General features: G+C 44.8%; 1 protein-coding gene across 1 annotated transcript in view; it reads right to left on the bottom strand.

Annotated features, from left to right (window-relative positions):
* The window catches only part of LOC144491831 (serotransferrin-B-like), a 105606-nt gene extending 85221 nt beyond the window's left edge, over positions 1-20385 (bottom strand). Inside the window, exons 1-6 of the mRNA XM_078210124.1 lie at positions 20229-20385; positions 13748-13905; positions 7645-7747; positions 5536-5718; positions 2824-2968; positions 2017-2072 (exon numbers count right to left, since the gene is read on the bottom strand). Of these exons, the coding sequence (XP_078066250.1) occupies positions 2017-2072; positions 2824-2968; positions 5536-5718; positions 7645-7747; positions 13748-13905; positions 20229-20268 (685 nt within the window). The 5' untranslated portion in view covers positions 20269-20385. The remainder of the gene's footprint in view (positions 1-2016; positions 2073-2823; positions 2969-5535; positions 5719-7644; positions 7748-13747; positions 13906-20228) is intronic.
* Between the last annotated feature and the right edge of the window lie 802 nt (positions 20386-21187).

Genomic DNA, 21187 nt, shown 5'->3' with positions numbered 1-21187 from the left:
TCACAGACACAACACACTGACAGTCACTGACACAACATCCTGACACAACACCGTGACACAGTCACAGACACAACACACTGACAATCACTGACACAACACACTTACACAACACACTGACAAATCACTGACACAACACACTGACACAGTCACAGACAGAACACACTGACAATCACTGACACAACACACTGATGCAACACCCTGACACAACATCTTGACACAACACACTGATGTGGAGATGCCAGCGTTGGACTGGGGTAAGCACAGTAAGAAATCTCACAACACCAGGTTAAAGTCCAACAGGTTTATTTGGTAGCACAAGCCACAAGCTTTCAGCGCTCTGAAAGCTTGTGGCTTGTGCTACCAAATAAACCTGTTGGACTTTTAACCTGGTGTTGTGAGACTTCTTAGAACACACTGACACAGTGACTGATAAAACACACTGACACAGTCACTAATAAACACACTGATACAGTCACTACACAACAGACTGACACAGTCACAACAGAACATCCTGACACAGTCACTGACACAACACTGCGTCAGTGTGTTGTGTCTGTGACTATGTCAGTGTGTTGTGTCAGTGGCTGTGTCAGGGTGTTGTGTCAGGGTGTTGCGTCAGTGACTGTCAGTCACTGACACAACACACTGACACAATCACAGACACAATTCACTGACACAGTCACTGACACAGTCACAGACAAACACACTGACACAGTCAGTGACACAACATCCTGACACAACACACTGACACAGTTACTACACAGTAAGAGTTTTGACAACACCAGGTTAAAGCCCAACAGGTTTATTTGGTAGCAAACACCATTAGCTTTCGGAGTGCTGCTCCTTCATCAGATGGAGTGGAAATGTGCTCTCAAACAGGGCACAGAGACACAAAATCAAGTTACAGAATATTGACTAGAATGCGAATCCCTACAGCCAGCCAGGTCCTGGGGGGGGGGGGGGGGGGTGGAGGGAGGAGGGTGGTCTGATCATTCGCTGGTTGGGGGGGGGGAAGGAGGGAGGCCCGATCATTCTCTGGTGAGGCGAGGGGGGGGGCGGGAAGAGAGAGAGGAGGCCAGATAGTTCTCTGGTGGGGGGGGGGGGGGGGGGAGAGGAGGAGGCCAGATGGATTTCTGGTGGGGGGTGGAGGAGGAGGAGGGAGGTGGGCCAGATCATTCTCTGGTACGGGGGGGGACAGGCCACTGTCCACTGCCACTCGGTGGGGGGGAAAGGGGGCAGGGGGTTGCGATTGGTCTGGGTAGTAGGGGAGTGGGTGGATATTGGGGACAGTTATGTTGTGGGGATAGGGTGATGTCTGTGAGGGCCATCGCTCCCGCCTTTTGCTCCCGAGCCACTTTATCCGCTTGTTGCAGCCCGGGAGCGATGTGACAGGGGAGCGTCTTTCAAATTTTTTTTCACTGCGCATGCGCAGTTCAAAGCTCCAATTGGAGCTGCAGCCTTTTGGGCGCACTAAGCCCCGCCCACAGCGCGATTCAGACTCGCAATATATTTTTCAGACTGAGTGCGTATGGGGGCGCCTGAGAACAGTTTTCCAACTCGGATCTGAATTGCGCCCAGATTCAGCTCTTAGAATCAAAATGATAAAATCAGGCCCATTGACACAGTCATTACACAACACCCTGACACAGTCACTGACACCTCACCCTGACACAGTCACAGACATAATTCATTGACACACTCACTGACAACTTACTGACACAGTCACTGACACAACATACTGACACAACGCACTGACACAGTCACTACAGAACACACTGATGCAGTCACTACAGAACACACTGACACAGTCACTACAGAACACACTGATGCAGTCACTACAGAACACACTGATGCAGTCACTACAGAACACACTGACACAGTCACTACAGAACACACTGATGCAGTCACTACAGAACACACTGATGCAGTCACTACAGAACACACTGACACAGTCACTACAGAACACACTGACACAGTCACTACAGAACACACTGATGCAGTCACTACGTAACCTACCTGGTACAGTGGTGTGTTTCACAAAGGCCACTTCACCAGCATCATCCTTCAAACACCTAGAAAGATATAACCACACCAACCAGTTAATCCGTGTGCCCAGTCTTAATATAAGGACCCACAATACATTTACCAATTCCCTTATGCAGGATTGGTGCCTTTATGTTATTATAAAAATGTAACAATCCTGTACTTTTACAGTTCTCATTCCCTTTTATTAATGTTACTGCCCCACCCTCCCTTTCAGTCCTCGGCCACCTACGCTCTTCCAATGAAAGTCAATGGAATCTCAAGGCTGGTCTTTTATTTCAACAATTTCAGATCAGAACCTTTGCCCACCTTTTTTTCGGATACCAGCTGTTAATGATCCTGCTATTCCACCTCGGTGAGACTATCTATTATTTCCTGCTTTGTCCCATCATCATGTTGTGAATGAATCTATCCTGCCTTTTACCCTATCACAGACCTTCCCTTGTTGCCTTCCCTCGCCCTCTTTCCTGTACTTTCTTAAAACCTGTTACGTCTCTAACTTTTCCCAGAACTGATGAAAGGCCATATTAACTGTGTTTCTCGCTGCACAGATGCTTCCTGACCTGCAGAGCATTTGCAGCATTCTTTATTTTCATTTCAGGTTTCCAGCATCCACAATATATTACTCTCGTGACGTATTTTGCTCAACAAATCTTCAAAACCGAACAATTAAAAATAAAGAGATTTGTAATAGCTGAGCTAACCCAATAACCAGCAGAGTGGAACTTGCCACTCAGAAAGGTCCGGTAAATCCTGTCTTGCGAAATGAGGAATACCCACTGAAATGCTCCAGAATAATCATAGTAGGGCTCCACGTGTGACCGCTTGCAGTGATTCCCATCTGTTCCGTTGCACAGTGCACACAGTTTCGGGAACGCTGGATTGGCGCCTGGGACACAGCTGGAGGAGAAGAAGTTTTCCGCAACTGGAGACCAAAATGGAAGCAAACATGCAAGTGAGAGATTGGACTCTGCGCAAGGCTGAGCAAAAACACAAACAGAAATCAGAAGGACAAAAGGGGAAGTAACTTTACTAATAAACCAAAAGGATTCAATTATCCCACAGGCAGGATTGATCGCGCAAATAGCCACGTGTTTTGTGGCGGCAGAGATGGCCCGCCATTAGACCGAACCGGGATCTTCTGGTCCCACTCTTGTCAACGGGGTTTCTAGTGAATGCACCCCTCACCGCTCTGAATCCCACGGCGGGGGTGCGCCGTCAGCCAGAGCAGATGATCCCACCGGCATGAATGGTTGAAAGGTTCCGGCCCACGTTTCTGGTGTTTAAACCCCAGTCCCGCTATGACAGCTCTGGGCTAATCCCTCCCACTACCCTGATGGACCAACCTGGTTCCTGCCTTTCATAGCCAGCAGCCTCATCTGGTTCCATCCATCTCTTCCCATCTAGTCATCTCTTCAAAGAGAAATAAGCATCAAGAGACCGAAATACAGGGAAGGCTCGACAAAACAGAGGGAAGCAACAGAAAGAGGGAGCAATGGAGAGGTAAGGCAGAAGAAAGTCAAAACACAGGGAAGAAACAAAAGCAAAGGTGAAACAACACAAAAAGATTAGTACCAATCAGCAAAGGTGAGATTAGAGAACCGGAAGACGAAGATAAGTAGAAAAGACGAGAGAAGAAAAAAGGGCAAGAAAGACAGAAGATGCAAAACAGATGAGGGGGAGAATGAAATGTAGAAAAACAGAAAAGGAAAGGAGAAAAGAGGGATACAAAGCAGGAGGACAAAGCAAAGCATGTATAAGGGGCTTGAGAGCAATTCACCAAGGCTTTATTGACAGCAGCTCACAAACTCTAGTAAAGTATCATCATAAATAGTCTCAATGCGTGTTCGACAGAGATTATTGGAACCAGGAAGTTCTAAACTTTTATTAACATGTTATGGCCAAGATGGGAGGGGTGCACCGTTTGTCTCCAGTTCCACTATTCCAGACATCACAACATAAATTTAAATGATTTCCCCAGTTTGCTGTATAGCTGAATAACTTGCTTTACCTCTTCATCTCAGAATGAACAGCTTTCTACAATAAACAACAAAATTATCAGGGGGTCACAACCTCTGACCTTTAGGGTGTTGTATTGCAGTGGGTTGGGGGGAGCCGGAGTTCACAAGTGTGGTTTACACAAAGATTGCCCTGGACTACGAACAATCTGAAGATGCGATTTCAATCACAAACTCTAGATAGTTCCGACTGGGTTACACCAAGAGTTTCCCAGGAAAGGTTGGAAGAATCAAAACCACTTCTAAACTCTGAGTAACTGTTGCAGAGTCCCACACTGACCCACTTCGGGTCTCCCCCCAACTCATGACCCCCCCCCCCCCCCCCCCCCAGTGTAATCTCCACCACCACTCACAAATAACCCCCACTCCCAACAGGACTCCCCCATTCACCCAATCCCGCAGGGGGCTCCTGCACCCCCACTGAAAACCTCCTAGTGACTGCCCACACCCTGAGGGACCACACCCCCTTAAAGGAATTCCCCAACCCACAGGATTCCCTCCGCCCCGGAACTCTCCCTCCAACCTGTCTCTCAGCTCCACCTATCCCAGCCCTGATCCCTTGGAGGCCTGATCTGACACACCCCTCTCTGCCTCCCACCACTCAGAGTCCCAATCTGTCCCAACCTCCAACCCCCAAGTTCCGACCTGTGGGAAAAATGTAGGTGATGCACACAAAGGAAATGAAAGAAACTGTTGTCAGACTGACTGGTATCAATAATCTTTAGTAAAAGATCCAAGAAGTTAAATCTTATGATAGACCCATTTGCAAAAGCTTTCATGAAATACTAAACTATTTCCACATCCCACAATTCTATTAGCTTTATAACTGCTCTTCCATATTAACTACCTTAGAACAATAGAATCCCTAATAGTGCAGAAAGAGGCCATTCAGCCTGTTGAGTCTGAACTGATTCTCCAAAAGAATATCTCACCCAGCCCCACCCCCCCCTCACCATATCCTTGTGACCCCACACATTTATGATGGCTAATCCATCTGACTGACACATCTTTGGACACTAAAGGGCAATTTAGCATGATCAATCTACCTAATCTGCACACCTTTGGAGTGTGGGAAGAACCTGGAGCACCCAGAGGAAACCCACGCAGACACGGGGAGAACATGCAAACTCCACTTAACAGTCACCCAAGGCTGGAATTGAGCCCTGGCGCTGTGAGACAGAAGTGCTAACCACTGTGCCACTGTGACGCCCAGCGCACATTGCAAATGACAGATGTACCATTATTTCCAGGATTTTTCTGCATCTTGTTTTGCCAATTCTATTCCATTCATTATACCTTTTGTGGTACATCTTTTCCCACGTTCGTATTTATTAGAATTAAACAAAATCTGTCTTCCAAACATTTGCATGACTGACCTGAATCCTTCCACAAATTAAAATTAAATGCATCAATTAGCTTGGCTGTTCTCAACATTGAGAAAGCTTTTCACAAAAGAGAAAAGGCAGCATTTTACCTTTTTCAATCGGGGACAATCCATCCCAAGATGTGAGGTTGTATTTCAGGATGGTTCCTATTGGGATGATCCAGCCAGCAGATTTACCTAGGCCAGTGTGACAGGACCTTTTGCCCCTCAGATCTCTGAACCCGAAGTTACTCCTCTGCTTTACCACAGCTACAGCGTAGTAGCAGGAGCTTCCTGTAATAGATAATGCAGTGTCAGTCATATCCAAACCACTGTCTACACCTGTACCATACTTACAATGCAGCACTGGTGATGGAATGGGATGCTTGTGGAAACTTTGGAAAAAAAAACTCTGGAAATAAATTTGAAACGATAATACTGCTTGGAATGACTTAACGCAAGGTAAACAGGAATTGAGAATAAATTATTGAGGTTGGTGTAGAGAGGTGTCTTGTAAAGATTATTGAGATTATTGCTGAAAGGAGTATTATTCAGGATACTGATATGTAGAGAGAGAGAGGTCAATCATAGATTAAGTCTAGAAAACAACCAGCTATTGAGGATCCTCAGAGATCAGGGTTGTGATTGTGATTGACTTTTGCATTAGTGTATTTTGTATACAGCTGCTTTATGGGCCTAGTAGTCTATAAAAGCCTAGCTTCTGGGCTGGTTTTGATCACCTGAAGGGGCCGGAGTGGAATTTTCCAGATTTGTTTTTTTCTTCACTGGTTCCAGGATTATTTTCCAGTCCCAGAGTTGACATTGCTGGCTGGAGGCTGGGGTGTGTCTCATTTTGATAGTCCAGCCATCATGAGCAACGGGCAGACCTGACAGGCAAACTGGTCCTTGTGCCCATCATTTTTGGCATTTTCACGATTGGTGAATCAATTTGCAAAATCTTCCTGTCAGCTGGTTTTTTTGCAATCCCACCTGCAAATCGTAAAACGGGTGACTCAGGTGTCCTCGTTTTGTGCAGGAACTGGAACTCAAACACACACCCATTCCTCAAAGAGAGAGCTTCAAAGAAATAGGCTGTCAAAATCAAACACCTACTCTCTTCAAGATACGATTGAAGCCCTTAGAATGGTCACCGACAGTAATCCATCAACTAGCTCCAAATGTCTATATTGGAGCAATATACTGATCACTGTTCTAAGGACAAGAGACCGTGTTTGGCAGATATATTGAAAGGATTTTTGGTTTTGTAGAAAGGATGGGGGTAATCTTGGGCCCGTGTTCGCCGTCCATGCGAATGCCGGCGGGAGCTCGCAGTCCGGAAGTCGCAGTTCTCGCTGGCGTGAACGCAATTTCAAATCTTCCCCACCCCCTGCCGGCGACATCATCGCGTTCATGCCCGTAACACCCTTTAAAGATGGCGCCCCAATCTCTGTGCCACCGGGTTTTACTGGTGTGTTGTGGCCCAACCTCCCCTACATGATGACGTGAACCACACCCCTTTGATTTTTTTGGCATTAAGATCTGGAGAGAAACATGCTGGTTTTCTCACTGGAAACAACAGACTGTTATTTTTTAGTAAGATTCTCTCCGATGTATCTACCTCACCCAGCCACATCAATGAAAGTTCTCAACAAAGAATTGGGAAGAGCCAAATGTCCAAAGTTCGCCATCTACAGGATCGTTTCTGAATCGCAGATTTCACATTTCTACATGTCACAGCTGGTACAAATTGGAATCTTTCTTATTCACAAGAACATTTTTCTCACAATATCACGTGTAACCAGGCAGTGACAATGTGTCGAGTTCCATTTATGCAATATATAAAGATACTTTACATCATAGTCCCAGATGACCGTAGTCTCAAAGGGGAGAGCTGACTGGTGGTAATTTAACCTGAGGATCACCACACCTCAGACAAGGGGCGAGGTTGAGCCTATCATGAATAATCTCAGCCGGTACAGGAATTGAACCGGACTGTTGGCATTACTCTGTATCACAAACCAGCTGTCCAGCCAACTGAGCTAAACTGACCACATGTTGCAATATATAAAACAGATTCAGGTAGCAGGCTCACCATGTGGCAGAGTGCTGGGTACTACTGAGCAACAACAGATATCAGCCATGTTTCACATAATGTGCAAGCACCGCATTGCTGTTGTTTTGAGCAGTTTTGCAGTCAACATTTCATGAGCGATTGATTACCTGTGGTATTCTCAGCTGCAATCGGTTTCAGGCGTGGTTCAGGCAAGAGACCTCCCCTGTATATATCTCCACCATCCACAGTTATAGCATCTGCTTCACCACTCTGAGAATGAGAAATATACACTGTAATCATTCTTCTTCACCAGCCAAGAGAAAAACCACAACACGTTTATTGACAGATAAAAGTTATACGGAGGCTTGCAGTCTAGTGGCTGCAGCTAGCTCCCGAGAAGGTTGGAGCACTGTGTACAGTTCTGGCCACCATGTTATAAAAAGGGTACAGAGGCACTGGAGAAGGTGCATGAAAGATTCTCAAGGATGATACCAGAACTGTGAGCTTTTCTCTATCAGGAATGGATTGAAAGGCTGGGTCTCTTTTCTTTTGAAACAAGATTGCTCAGAGGTGACCTAATAGAGACCTTTAAAGTTATGAAAGTTTCTAATAGAATGGATACAGAGACAGTTTTTTTCCACTTGCGGGGAAGAGCAAAACTAAAGATCATCAATACAAAATAGACACCAAGAAATGAAATAGGGAATCCAAAAGGAAATTTGTTAATCAGATAGTGACAAAAATGTGGAACATGGCCACAGGGAGCATTTGAGACAAATAGTTTGGATGAATTTAAGGTAGGTAAGACTTTGAGGTAGAAAGGAATAGAGGGTTAAGCAGGTAGGCCGAGAGAAGGAATGAGAGAAAGTTCAAGTGGGGCATGAACAGAGGAATTTAAAGGAATTAGAGGCAATCTCATAGAAACTTTTAAGATTCTGAAGGGGCCTGACAGGGTAGATACTGAAAGATTGGCTGAAATTCTCCTGTCTCGCCCGCCGCAGGAATCACAGCGGGCGAGATAGAAAATTCAGCGGACAGTTCAAAGGTCTGTCGAGCTTGGGCGGGAATTTCCAGTCTTGGAGTGCACATGGCCAAAGGATCCTGTGATTGCTTCCCCGGCTGGGGAATCTACTCTCAGAGTAGGGGCCAATCTTTTAGGACTAAGATTAAGAGAAATTTCTTCTCTCAAATGGTTGTGAATATTTGGAATTCTCTACCCTGGAGGGTTGTGGGTTTATATATTTAAGTGGCTGCAGATTGCTTGAAAAGCTGATCACATGATTTGATGGTGATGTCATTAGGGTGCTGCAGAAGCTGCTGTTTTTCTTTCAGTTTGGTCCCTGTGCAGGCAAGAGGTCCTAGAATGAATCTGCTTCCGTTAATTTGAATCTACGTGTGTAAACCATAGGTTTTCTTTTTGTTTAAAACCCACAATCCCTGACATAGTTGAGACATTACAAAAAGAAAACTGGTGACGAGTCGGAATTTTGTTTCATCGAGAACATTGAGAAATGATCCGAAGTAGAAGAAAAAAATTGTGGATTTTCACACTTTGAATATTAGAATGCTATGAAGTAGCAACAACAGGATTAAAGAGTGAGGTTCCAGAAGGAAGAGCAAGTAAGAAAAAAAACTGGATGATACTCTAATTACAGGGTCCAGTGAACAAGAGCACTTGAATAATTAGAAGCAACTTTGGAATGTCTTCAAGCACATGGTCTGCGAATCAAGAAGGAAAAGTGTGATACTTGCCAGATGTTAGTCTAGTATTTAGGTCATGTTATCGATAGTGAAGGCCCACATAAAGCACCTAAAAGATGAACTCTATTTTAGAAGCACCATGTCCGATGAATGTGACGCAGTTGAAGTGCTTTCTTGGATTAGTAAATTATTATGGCAATTCTTTTCCTAACTTAGTTACATCATTGAAGCCATTGCATAAGTTAATCATAAAATAGTCATGGGACTGGACAACAGAATGTGAGAAAGCTGACAAGGATGTCAAAATGCTTTGTAGAAGTCTGAAGTATTGGTTCATTTTAATCCAAAGCTATTTCTGCTTGTTTGCAACACTTCACCTTTTGGAGTAAGGACAGTCGCTTTACATATTATGCCTTTGGGAGAAGAACAACCAATAACTTTTGCTTCACATATTCTGAATCTAACTATGCCCAGCTAGAAAAAGAGACATTGAGTGTATTTTTTTGAGTACGAAGGTTCCATCATTATTTAGATGGTCGCCAGTTCACACCATTGATTGGTCATCAACTGTAACTACTGTTTTTGGTCGGTATAAAGGCATACTGTCGTTAGCTGCTAGTCATTTGTAAAGATGGTCACTGATCCTTTCTGCACATTCTTACGATATAAAATATCTTCAATCAGAGTACCGTGTTAATGCTGATGCATTATCACGCTTACCGTTACCTATTGAGAGGATGCACTTACTAGTTTTGTTAATATTCTTTATTTTTCGCTAGTAGATGATTTGTCATGTTCAGGGACATACCAGGAATGATCCTATAATGGGTAAGGTGGTGGATATGGTGTTGAAAGGCATGATAGCTGGAGTGCATCATCCGCATCCTGACTTGAAAAGCATATGTGTCAAGAAGGACAAAGGTTGAGTTGGCCATCCAAGGTGGGTGTCTATTGTGGGGAATCCAAGTGATCATTCCTCATAGTCTACCTGGATGAGTTCTTGAACAACTATATAAAAGACATCCTGGTATAGTTTGGATAAAGGACACAGTTATTTTTGGTGGCCAGGTCTGGATGCTCAGATTGAAGAAAAAGTGGGATAGTGTCCATCCTATGTATGAATAAGAAATACATCACCATTGTCTCATTTACACCCTTGAGAGAGACCTAAAATGCTATTGCAACGATTACATGCAGTTTTACTGGTCTGTTTGAGGGTTACATGTCCTTAGTCATAACTGATGCACACTCGAAGTGGCCAGAAGTTGTTATCATGAGATCTACTACAACTGTCCAAATGATTGAAAAACTTGATGAAATCTTTGCAAGATTTGGTAAACTGGAATAGATTGTTAATGATAATGGTTCATAGTTTACTTCACAAGAGTTTGAGGATTATCTCAACGTAAATGATATTCAAATTATGAAGTCTGCACCTTATCATCCATCAACCAGTGGATTAGCTGAAAGATTTGTACAATCCTTGAAACATTCTTTAAAAGCTTCAAGAAAGCAAGATTTGTTACCACGTTGTGTGAATAACGTTTTGGTATCTTATTGAAACTCTACTCACGCAACTACCCAAAGTTCATCTGCATTACTACACTTAAAGAGAAAGTTGAGAACTACATTTGATTTATTACCTCTGTAAACTTCAGAGATAGTAGAACATCAACAACAATCTCAAGTTGCTCGACAAGGAGTGAGGGCAAAACAACGCTCAGTTCAACAAGGAGATTGAGTATCACAAGTGAGAAATGGGTAACAGCCATGGTTTTTGGAAAACAGGCCCAATTTCTTACACGGTTGAAACTAAAGATGAACTAGTTTGGCGGCGTCATGCTGACCAATTGTTGTCATCCTGAAATGATTTCTCAGAATCATCTCCAGAAGTACCAACTTCTTTAGTCCCTAGTGTTGTGAATACTACTACAGAATATTTAGTTGAATCTGAGTTGCCTGTTGATTGTATCTATGCTACTGGACCACGTGAGAATGATGCAGAATTAGCTCCAAGAGAAATAGTGCCTAGTAAATTTCCAAATCATACTTCTAGGGTCAAAGGCATCAAAATTCCAGAATGTCATACACAACAAAAGAAAAATAGACGTCCTCCTGATCGATTTCCTTATTGGCTGTGCTTAATGATTCATAGTGTGTCTAAAATATTATTGATCCTTTGTATAACATGTAAGAATTTGTTGTCATGACCACAGAACTAAAGGGGGAGGGATGTTATATATACATAAGTGGTTTACAACCCCTGTCATAGGTCTGATATCACAGTGGATGTGCCATCATTGAACTTATTTAGGACTGGAATAGATAGAGTTTTGGGTCAGGATTTTCCAGCCTCGTTCATTCAGAAACCATAAAATCCCGCCCGAGGCCAATGGACCTTCCCATGCTCCACCCCTTACCCGCTCCAATTCCCGTGGTGAGCGGGCTGGTAGAATTTTGGCATTGGTCTCTCAAGGAATCAAAGGATCTGGGGAGAAGGTAGGAAAGTGAAGTTGAAGCCTAAGATCAGTTGTGATCATGTTCAATGACAGAGCATTCTTGATGGGCCACATAGCCCACTGCTGCTCTGGTTTCTTACGTTATTGTACTCTTGTGGTATGGATTGTTTAGGTCAAATGATCTATTTCTGTGCCACATTTTCTGTATAATTCTACATAATCTCTGACCATAAAAACAAACAATGAAAAACAACAACTATTCATTCCTTCCTCCTACTGAGAGACAATTAGAGGAAACAGGGTTAAGGAATAAAAGTTAAGCCAGCAAAGTGAGTGCATTGAATACACAGGCAGTATGTGCTGTCCAGGTATAGGTATATTTTGGTCAGTGATCCTGCAAAGTAACAGTTAATTTGGGAAGGGCAGAATAAATCATGCAAAACTTTCATGAAATTCCGAGGAGTGGACCTAGGGACAGCATTCATTTCCTGTGGAGAGGAGGCATCAGCTGATCAGCGTTCTAGCTTTCATTGGGTCACGGGCTTATCTTGAGAGCACAGCACCACACAAGGTGTGCATGTGGATATGTGGCTTTGTCATATTAACACCATGGCCTTTGTGATGTCTAACCACAGAAATATCAGAGTCAGTGGCTGCTAACCACCACTGTGCCATTAAGTATATTTGGGGCGCAGCGGGCCAAGAGACATAAGCGGAGGCCGTTTAGCGGGCTCCCCGCTGGGCACCACGGCCTCCCCGCGACTCTGGCTGCCAGATTTCCAGCGTCGTCATCTCCGCGCTGGGAATCAGCGTGGAGCTGACTAAAATGTTTAAATCCTGATTTACATCTTATTAGCGGTCCTGGGACTGAAGTCTCCAAGCCCGCTAGCCTCTCCCCCGCTGCTAGGAGTGGTTCACTCCAGCAGGGTTTACAACAGCTCTGCACGAATGGGGAGCTGGCAACCCGCCCCCGCTGGAGTGAAGGGAGGCCATGGAGGCCCCCAGGATGGTTGGGGATAAGGGGGGGGGGGGGTCCCCCCCAGGCATTGGGCATTGCCAACCTGGCAGTGCCAGCCTGGCCCCTGACATTGCCCAAGGGGCAAAGTGGCACTGCGCAAGGGGCAACTTGGCACTAGCCACTGGGCATCAGGGGGGTTGGGATGCCGGGGGGTATGGGGTCGGGGAGATCGGGACTGCTGGTGCGGTTGTGGTAGATTGAGGTGGGCTTGGGGGGGGGAGGAGTCGGGGCTGGCCCAGAGACGTCCAGGGGTCTAGCGGTCAGGGTGTGGGGGGGGGGGGGGTCGCACGGTCAGGGATGAGGGGTTGCGGGGCTGGCCAGCGATCAGGAGGCCAGCAGTGCGGGGTTACTGCAGATGCGCCGATCTCGCCTCTGACAGATTGGTGCATGCGCAGTGGCCCGCTCAGCACTATACTGCCGGCCTCTCCAGCAGGAATAGGCCCACCCACTGATTTGTAGGATGAATCACGCTAGTGCACTCTGCAGTGCACAGAGTGGGAGATACATTTTGAAACTCACACTGAAAAAAACCAGTAGGATTTACTCCAGTTTTTACACGACTTTGGTGCTTAGAATCTTTTTTGGAGAATCCAGTCCATTCAGTCCACTTTTCTGTCTTACCTACACACATCACCACTCCACCCTGTTCTAACAAGCTATAGCATTTTGAGAGTAGTTGTCTCACGGAAATTTGCAACTTCTAGTCATGTATGCAGAGCAAGAGGCAAAGGAGGATAGACACTGAAAGCTTAAAAAGCAGAATGGGTATAGATTTGTGAATGACACCAAGGTGTAGATTACACTCAAGGACTGTGAGCCACAGTCACCAACATTATAAAACATTGCAGCTGAAGGAGACATTAAGTATGGAGTATGTCATGCTCTCTGGGCAAGCTTTTCCAGCAGCAGTAACCTTATTTCGATTAGAGACAGGGTCCACCAATGTGAGTGCACTTTGTCCAAGTTTGATGAATTGTAACATTGGAGATACTTCCATTAATTTGAATATATCTGCTTCAGGTAAGCCTGAAACTCTGAAACAAAATGATTAGACCACAATCTTAAGCCCAAGTCATTAAAGTAAAGGCCTACCTTGATTGCAGCCAGACAGGTTTCATCAGTGTCCTTGACTGTACATTGAAAGTTGAAGGGCTCACCAATCATTGCAGTTGTCAAATCCTTGCACTTTGATAATTCATCTTCAGAGACTGTACACCATGTGATATTTGGGATATTGGCAAATGAAAGGGCTGGGAAAAATCAAACATCAGACAGCAATTAAATAGTGAAGAGAAATAGAACAAGAATTATTCAAGAGACAGAGGGCCCGATTTTACCATTTTGATTCTAAGAGCTGAATCTGGGCGCAATTCAGATCCGAGTTGGAAAACTGTTCTCAGGCGCCCCCATACGCACTTAGCCTGAAAAGAAATCACGCTGTGGGCGGGGCTTATTGGGCCCGAATCGCTGCTGCTCCGATTGGAGCTTTGAACTGCGCATGCGCAGTGAGAAAAAATTTGAAAAACGCTCCCCTGTCACATCGCTCCTGGGAGCAAAAAGCGGATAAAGCAGCCCGGGAGTGAAAAGCGGGAGCGATGGCCCCCACAGATATCGCCCCATCCCCACAACATAACTGTCCCCCTTATCCACCCCCACTACTACCCAGACCGATCGTGACCCCCTGCCCCCTTTCCCCCCCCACCGATTGCCCGCAGAGTGGCAGTGGGCTCCCCCTGCCCCTGCCCCCCCCCCCCCCCCCACCAGAGAACCATCTGGCCCTCCCCCGCCACACCAGAGAATGATCGGGCCTCCCTCCACCCTCCCCCCCACCAGAGAGCAATCTTGCCCACCTCCCTCCTCCTCCTCCCCCTCCCCCACCAGAGATCCATCTGACCTCCTCCTCTTCCACCTCTCCCCCGCCACCAGAGAAACATCTGGCCTCCCTCCTCCTCCCTTCCCCCCCCTCCCCGCCCACCAGAGAATGATCTGGCCCTCCCTCACCCCCCCCTCCCCCCACCAGAGAACCATCTGGCCTCCCCCGCCCCCCCCCCCGCCACCAGAGAATAATCTGGCCTCCCTCTTTCCCCTCCCCACCAGAAAATGATCTGGCCTCCCTCCTCCACCCCCCCCCCCCCCCCCACACCAGAGTATGATCGGGCCTCTCTCCTGCCCCCCCTGCCCCCCACTGCCAGAGAATGATCGGGCCTCCCTCTTCCCTCTCCCCCCACCAGAGATGCATCTGACCCACCTGTCTGCGCCCCCCCCCCAACGCCCCCCCCACCCCCCACCTGAGAATTATCTGGTCCACCTCCCTCCCCCCACCACCACCAATCTGAGTCAGAGAGCCATTGGAAGCTCTGAACTTACCTCTTCAGAAGCTGGAGCGCCCAAAACAGACTTTTGCTGAGCATGTCTGTTTCACGCCGAATCTGGACAGGCAAACGCAATGGTAAAGGGGGAAATGCCGGTAAGATTGAGCATCCAGCTCAATGCATTTAAATTGATGTTGCGCCCGTTTTGGACGCAGTTTGGATCGTGGCCATTTCCAGGCCTTGGTAAAGTGGGCATCTGCTCAGGCGCGGATTACGCTAATCATCTCACGCCTGACTTTACCAAGTTTTCGCGCCCGTTTTCGGGCACAGCGCAATGGTAAAATCAGGCCCAGAAGGAAGGAAAGAGAGAGTGAGAGAGTACAACAATTGTACATAGCTAAGAACACAATGGTTATATGGGAGAGTTAGAATATAATGCTTATTGTATGTGAAACAGGACATAGAGAGAAAAGTAAGGTGGCTATCAAACAAAAGAGAGAGAGATAGGAGTAAATTATACCATGTTGACAGAACAATTATATAGGAGATAGAAAGGCAGAGGTGAAACCATGATCACGCATGGGACGTAGCTAGTTTATTGCACTGGGAGTGTGCTGACACCTGCGATGGTGGTTTTCCCTGATCAGGTAAGTGAGATTAAACCAAAGCTTTACCTGATACAATTTTTTAAAGGCATCTCGGCCTTTTGGCTAAGATGAAGTGTTAGATCAAGCCTGGGAGGGGGTGTAATGCCTCATCCTGTCAGCTTGGATCTTGTTTGATCAAGTCCAAGATAGGATGCAATGCCTTGTCAGGTTGGATCTGGTTTGTCCCTCATGTTTGGACTGTGATTGGACTTAATTTGAATTGACTTTTTTGATGCGGGATAAAGTACCGAAAGGTTCAAGTTTTAAAAAAATAGAAAGGGCAGTCAGTATATAATGGAGAGATATAGTGCACAGCTATTTAACGGGGGTAAAGCACTTTTCACAACTTCAGGACATCTAAGTGCACATTACAGTGAAATGCTTTACAACTGTAGGAAATGTGGCAACCAATTTGCACACAGCCAGGTCCCACAAACAGCAATTTGTCAATGGCCAGATAATTTTGTTTTTAGTGAGTATACACAGCGATTATACCAAAGGACCACAAGCAAAATAGAGAGAGGGCGTGATAATACAGGGAATATAAGAAGGTAGAGGTCATACCAAAAAGTGAGAATACAGTAAATAAACAGGAGATAGTGAGCGCAGCAATCTTTAGCGGTGGGGGAGAAGGTCGGAGTCGTCACAGGATAGAATGAACTATATTTAGGTAAGAAAGATATCGACAACATAGCTATTATAATAGAAATAGAGTGAGAATGGTGATATACTGGGAAAAGAAGAGTAACTTTGCCAGGTGGCGGAGAGAGTATTTGTACAGGAGAGAACAGCAATATATAAGAGAGAAAGAAAATAAAGGACAGCAACATACAGGAGAAATAGAGCACAATGAATACACAAAAAAGAAAGAACTGTGATTGTAATAGGAAAGGACATTATTTACAACAGCAAGACTACAATGGAGAGAATTAGGGAGAAAGAGCATGGATTGTTTATGCAAAAAGAATTCTTGATATAATACTTTTCATGACTTCAAAACATTCCAGCGTATTTCTCAACCAAGGAACTATTTTTGAGTTGTGGTCACTTTTATAATCTGGAGAAACACAGGAGCTAATTTGCACGCAGCCATGTCCCACAGATGGCAGTGAAACAAGTGCCTAGATAATTTACTTTGCCTATCATGTTGATTGAGGAATAATTATTGACCGGATGTACTGGGGAGAACTGCACTGTTCTTTCAAATAGTGCCGTGGAAACATTTACATCCTCCTGAGGAGCAGCTTCAACTTGACATCTCATCTGAAAGATGGCACCATGTGCAGAACTCTTCCAGTACCAGTGCCAGCTGAGATTATGGGCGGGATTTTCCAGCTATGCTCACCCCAAAACCAGAAAATCCTGCTCGAGGCCAACGGACCATTCCATGGTCCGCCCCTCTTCCGCTCCGATTCCCGTGGCGGGTGGAACGGGAATATTTGCCCCTGTATGCTGGAGTCTCTGGAATGGGAACACGCACCCATGACCTGTTGTCAAAAGGGATAAGAGTGCTATCACTGGGTCACAGCTGACACTGAAGGGAAAAATGTCAATCATTAAAATGAGGAGGGAAAAGCTGGAGGAAAACAGTAATACAGGTTAGTGCAAGGGCAGTGAAAGGAGAAGGATAACAGCCATATAGCGAAATGGGAGGAAAAAGGGGATTGAATTTAAGCAGGAGAGGGATGGCAGAGATATATGGGAAAGAGTAAGGACCGTGATTAAACACAGAAAGAAAGAGATAGATACTGACTGTGAGAGATGACAGCAATTGCACAAGAGACAGGAGAAAAATTATATGAAGTGACAGAGGTATGAGAGTCAGGAGGAACAGTGATATGTAGGGAAAGTGAGCGATTACACAAAAGAGGAAGGGAGAGAATGGTGATATCAAAGAGAGGGAGAGAGAAAGAGAGAAACAGCAGGAGACAGAAGATCGTAATATCCGAGAATATGACACTAATCAATATAAGGGCCAAAGGGCAAAAATATGATGGAGCATGTGAGAGAGAGAAGACAGCAATTAAACAGTAAACAGAAAGTGACAGATTGCAGTGTGTATGTGAGAGAGACAAAACTGCACTTATACAGGAAAAACAGACAGAGACAGGACAACAGTAAAACAGCTGAAATAAACCACAGCAGAATATCAGTGACATAAATCAATAGTTACACATGAGAGAGCGAGGAAGACAGTAACTGCATAAGGAAGAGGTAGAGAACAACAGGACTATTCTGCAGGAGATACTAAAGTGAGCAGTGAACAGTGAGATAAAACTATAATTATACTGGATAACGAGAGAGAGAGAAAGAGCAGACAGTAAATTAAAGTGTTTTGCAAGCTTTGTTAAGCTGCAGGTTTAGCCTGTGAACTATTAGACAATGAACAGAGAAAAGTTGGTATCTTGTGGTGATATTACCAGGTAGCCAACTCTGTTGATTTTATGGTTGAGTTGATATGAGGGGCTTGATTGACATTTCTAGATTAGGCTGTCTCAGGACTGCAGCCAGGGACACAAACTTTATGCTGTTAATTTAAAGCACTAGTTTGCAGTTTTAGAATCCTGAGGTTCTTACCAACCCATTTTCTGCATCAGTTTACACTGCAATCATTGCTTTATAGCATCACATTCACACAGCGATGCACTGGTTGTATAGTTGGGACCCAGTTTATTGAGAAACAATTAACTGCTTTTCAAGCAAATGCAATGACAACGTTGAGCAGTAAAACAGTGGCTTAACTGGCAGGCTGAAATTTCTGCTTTCGAACATAGAATTATAGAATGAGACAGCATAGCAGGAGGCTATTCAGCCCATTGTGTAGTGCTAGCTCTTTGGCAGAACGACCTAATTAGTCCCATTCCCCAGCTCTGTCTCCATAGTCCTGTATGTTGTTTCCCTTCAAATATTTATTAAATTCCCTTTTGAAAGTTACAATTGAATCTGTGTCCACCATTCTTTCAGACAAGTGCCTTCCAGATCAATCAAGCCACTTTATAAAAATGTTTCCCCCCACGTCACCGACAGTTATTTTCTCAAGCATCTGAAATCTGTGTCCTCTGGTTACCGACCTTGCTGCCACTGAAGATTGAGATTGTTTGGGACAGAGCACGGCACCATTTATATTTATATTTCATGATTTTGAACACTTCTATCAAATTTCCTTTTAATCTTCCCTGTCTCTCGACAGAACTGAAGTCTAATGCAAGACCAATAGTGGAAAGAAAACATCAATTGATAACCACATAACACGTGACACTAACAAATAGACATTAGAAGTACATTTCGTAGTTACAAAGTTAGCAGAAGTTTAAAAATATTTATTATTTTTATTTTCTTCTGTCCTTCTTGCACATGATGTAATCTATATGTGTGTGTTCATATCTTTGGCTCTGTCTCTGTCGCCTCATTTTGGCTAGAAATTAAAATTACTAATGCAACAGATAGATATTTACCAAATTTGTATGATATTCCATTCCCATTTTAATAGAGGTATTAAACTGCTACCTCCAAATGCAGGTTGTCATAGAATCATAGAATCCCTACAGTGCAGAAGGAGATTATTTGGCCCATCGAGTCTGTACCGACAACAATCCCACCTAGGCCCTATCCCCATAATCCCACAAATTTACCCCGCTAATCCCTCTAACCTGCGCATCCCAGGACACTAAGGGGCAATTTAGCATGGCCAATCAACCTAACCTGCACATCTTTGGACTTTGTCACATGAGTACTTCCCACTATTATCACCAAAAGCAACTGTTAGCTTCCAACAGATTGTTCTCTCTCATTCGGTCCCCTTTCAAATAATTTGTAACTGTGCATCAGTGTGAAATTGGCTCTCTGGTTTTCCAACCACCTTTCCCTGACACGGGCGGCACGGTAGCACAGTGGTTAGCACTGCTGCTTCACAGCTCCAGGGTCCCGGGTTCGATTCCCGTCTCGGGTCACTGTCTGTGTGGAGTTTGCACATTCTCCTCGTGTCTGCGTGGGTTTCCTCCGGGTGCTCCGGTTTCCTCCCACAGTCCAAAGATGTGCGGGGTAGGTTGATTGGCCAGGTTAAAAATTGTCCCTGAGATGCGTAGGTTAGAGGGATTAGCGGGTAACTATGTGGGGGTAGGGCCTGGGTGGGATTGTGGTCGGTGCAGACTCGATGGGCCGAATGGCCTCCTTCTGCACTGTAGGGATTCTATGATTCTATGACATTGATCAGAATGCATTGTTAAGAAGCAAAGACTTACATTTCTATAGCGCCTTTTTACAACCTCAGGAAGCTCCAAAGCGCTTTAGAGCCAGTGAAGTACTTTTGAAGCATAATTGCTGCTGTAATGTAGGAAATGCAGCAGCAAGATGTTTTCATGATGCTGTCTGAGGAATGAATTTTGACAAGGGCATCAGGGAAAATCCATCTGCTTCCCTTTGAATAGTGTCAAGAGGTCTATTGCACCAACTGAATGGGTCTTAGTTTGATTGTCATAAAAACCTGTATGGGACTTACCCCACACTATCGAAGAATGTTCATTTATAATAAATAATTATATATCGCAGTGAGTAACATATTTGGAAAGATATGTTTAGATAAATGCCTGCAAAGTAATTAATTTTAATACTCACAAATTATTCCCGACAGCATAACAGCATAGGGTAAAATCATCTTGACAATCTGCACACTGAAGAAACTGAGAACAGGTTCTGTCACCAACCAGCTAGGCACAGCAGGCTTGTGATGAGACTTCAGTCCACCTTCCCTCCTTTATAAAGTCTAGAGATTAGAGAGTTGGCAGAATGACATATAAAACTGACCTTGATCTGTATGGGTCAAATTTCACAGGTGCACTTCCCGAAACACAGCCTCCTTGTGGTACGTTCAAATAAACCTTTGTTTAAGCCACAAGGAATGCAGAAAAGGAAGAGTGTAGTCCAAGAGGGGCGAGAAAGGGTTTTCCCATTAATTCTTGAAATTAGTCAGGTTAGTTGATAAATAAAGACAGTACTCATTGGGCAATCAGTATTTATTCACCTCCCTTCATTTGTTATTTGTTACATAGTTATGTTTTTCCCACTATTTCAAAATTGCCTTCTATCATTTCTTGTCTCCTTTCCAAGCTTATATTTTTGGCCTTTATTTCCTTCTTTGATTAGCTCCTATTGCGGGATTGTTCACATAGAGTGGATAAGGAGTACAGCACCATATATAAATAAAGGGAAAGTCGCCATTGTCCCAGATGACCATAGGCTGCTCCCTCCTTTGAGGGGGAAGAGTTGACTGGTGGTGATTTGACCAGAGGGTCACCACATCTTAGGCGAGGGGCAAGGTTGAGACGGCGGGACCTTCATGAAGCACCATATATATATATATATATATGTCAGGAAGCCCAAAGCCATTTGCCGGAATTCTACCACCCATCCCACTATGGAATCGGAGCGGGTGAGGGGCGGACAACGGAAATGTCCATTGAGCTTGGGCGGGAATTTCTGGTCTCATTTGAGCGAGGCCCTAAAATCCCGCCCATTGTCGTCAGTACTTGCAACAAAATTTCTATTTCCAATTCATCCGGTCGCCACCATAACCT

Source organism: Mustelus asterias, chromosome 3 (assembly GCF_964213995.1).
Source record: "Mustelus asterias chromosome 3, sMusAst1.hap1.1, whole genome shotgun sequence".
Lineage (NCBI taxonomy): Eukaryota > Metazoa > Chordata > Chondrichthyes > Carcharhiniformes > Triakidae > Mustelus > Mustelus asterias.
The sequence above is the reverse complement of the archived record's forward strand: the minus strand, read 5'-3'. Positions and strand labels throughout refer to the sequence as shown.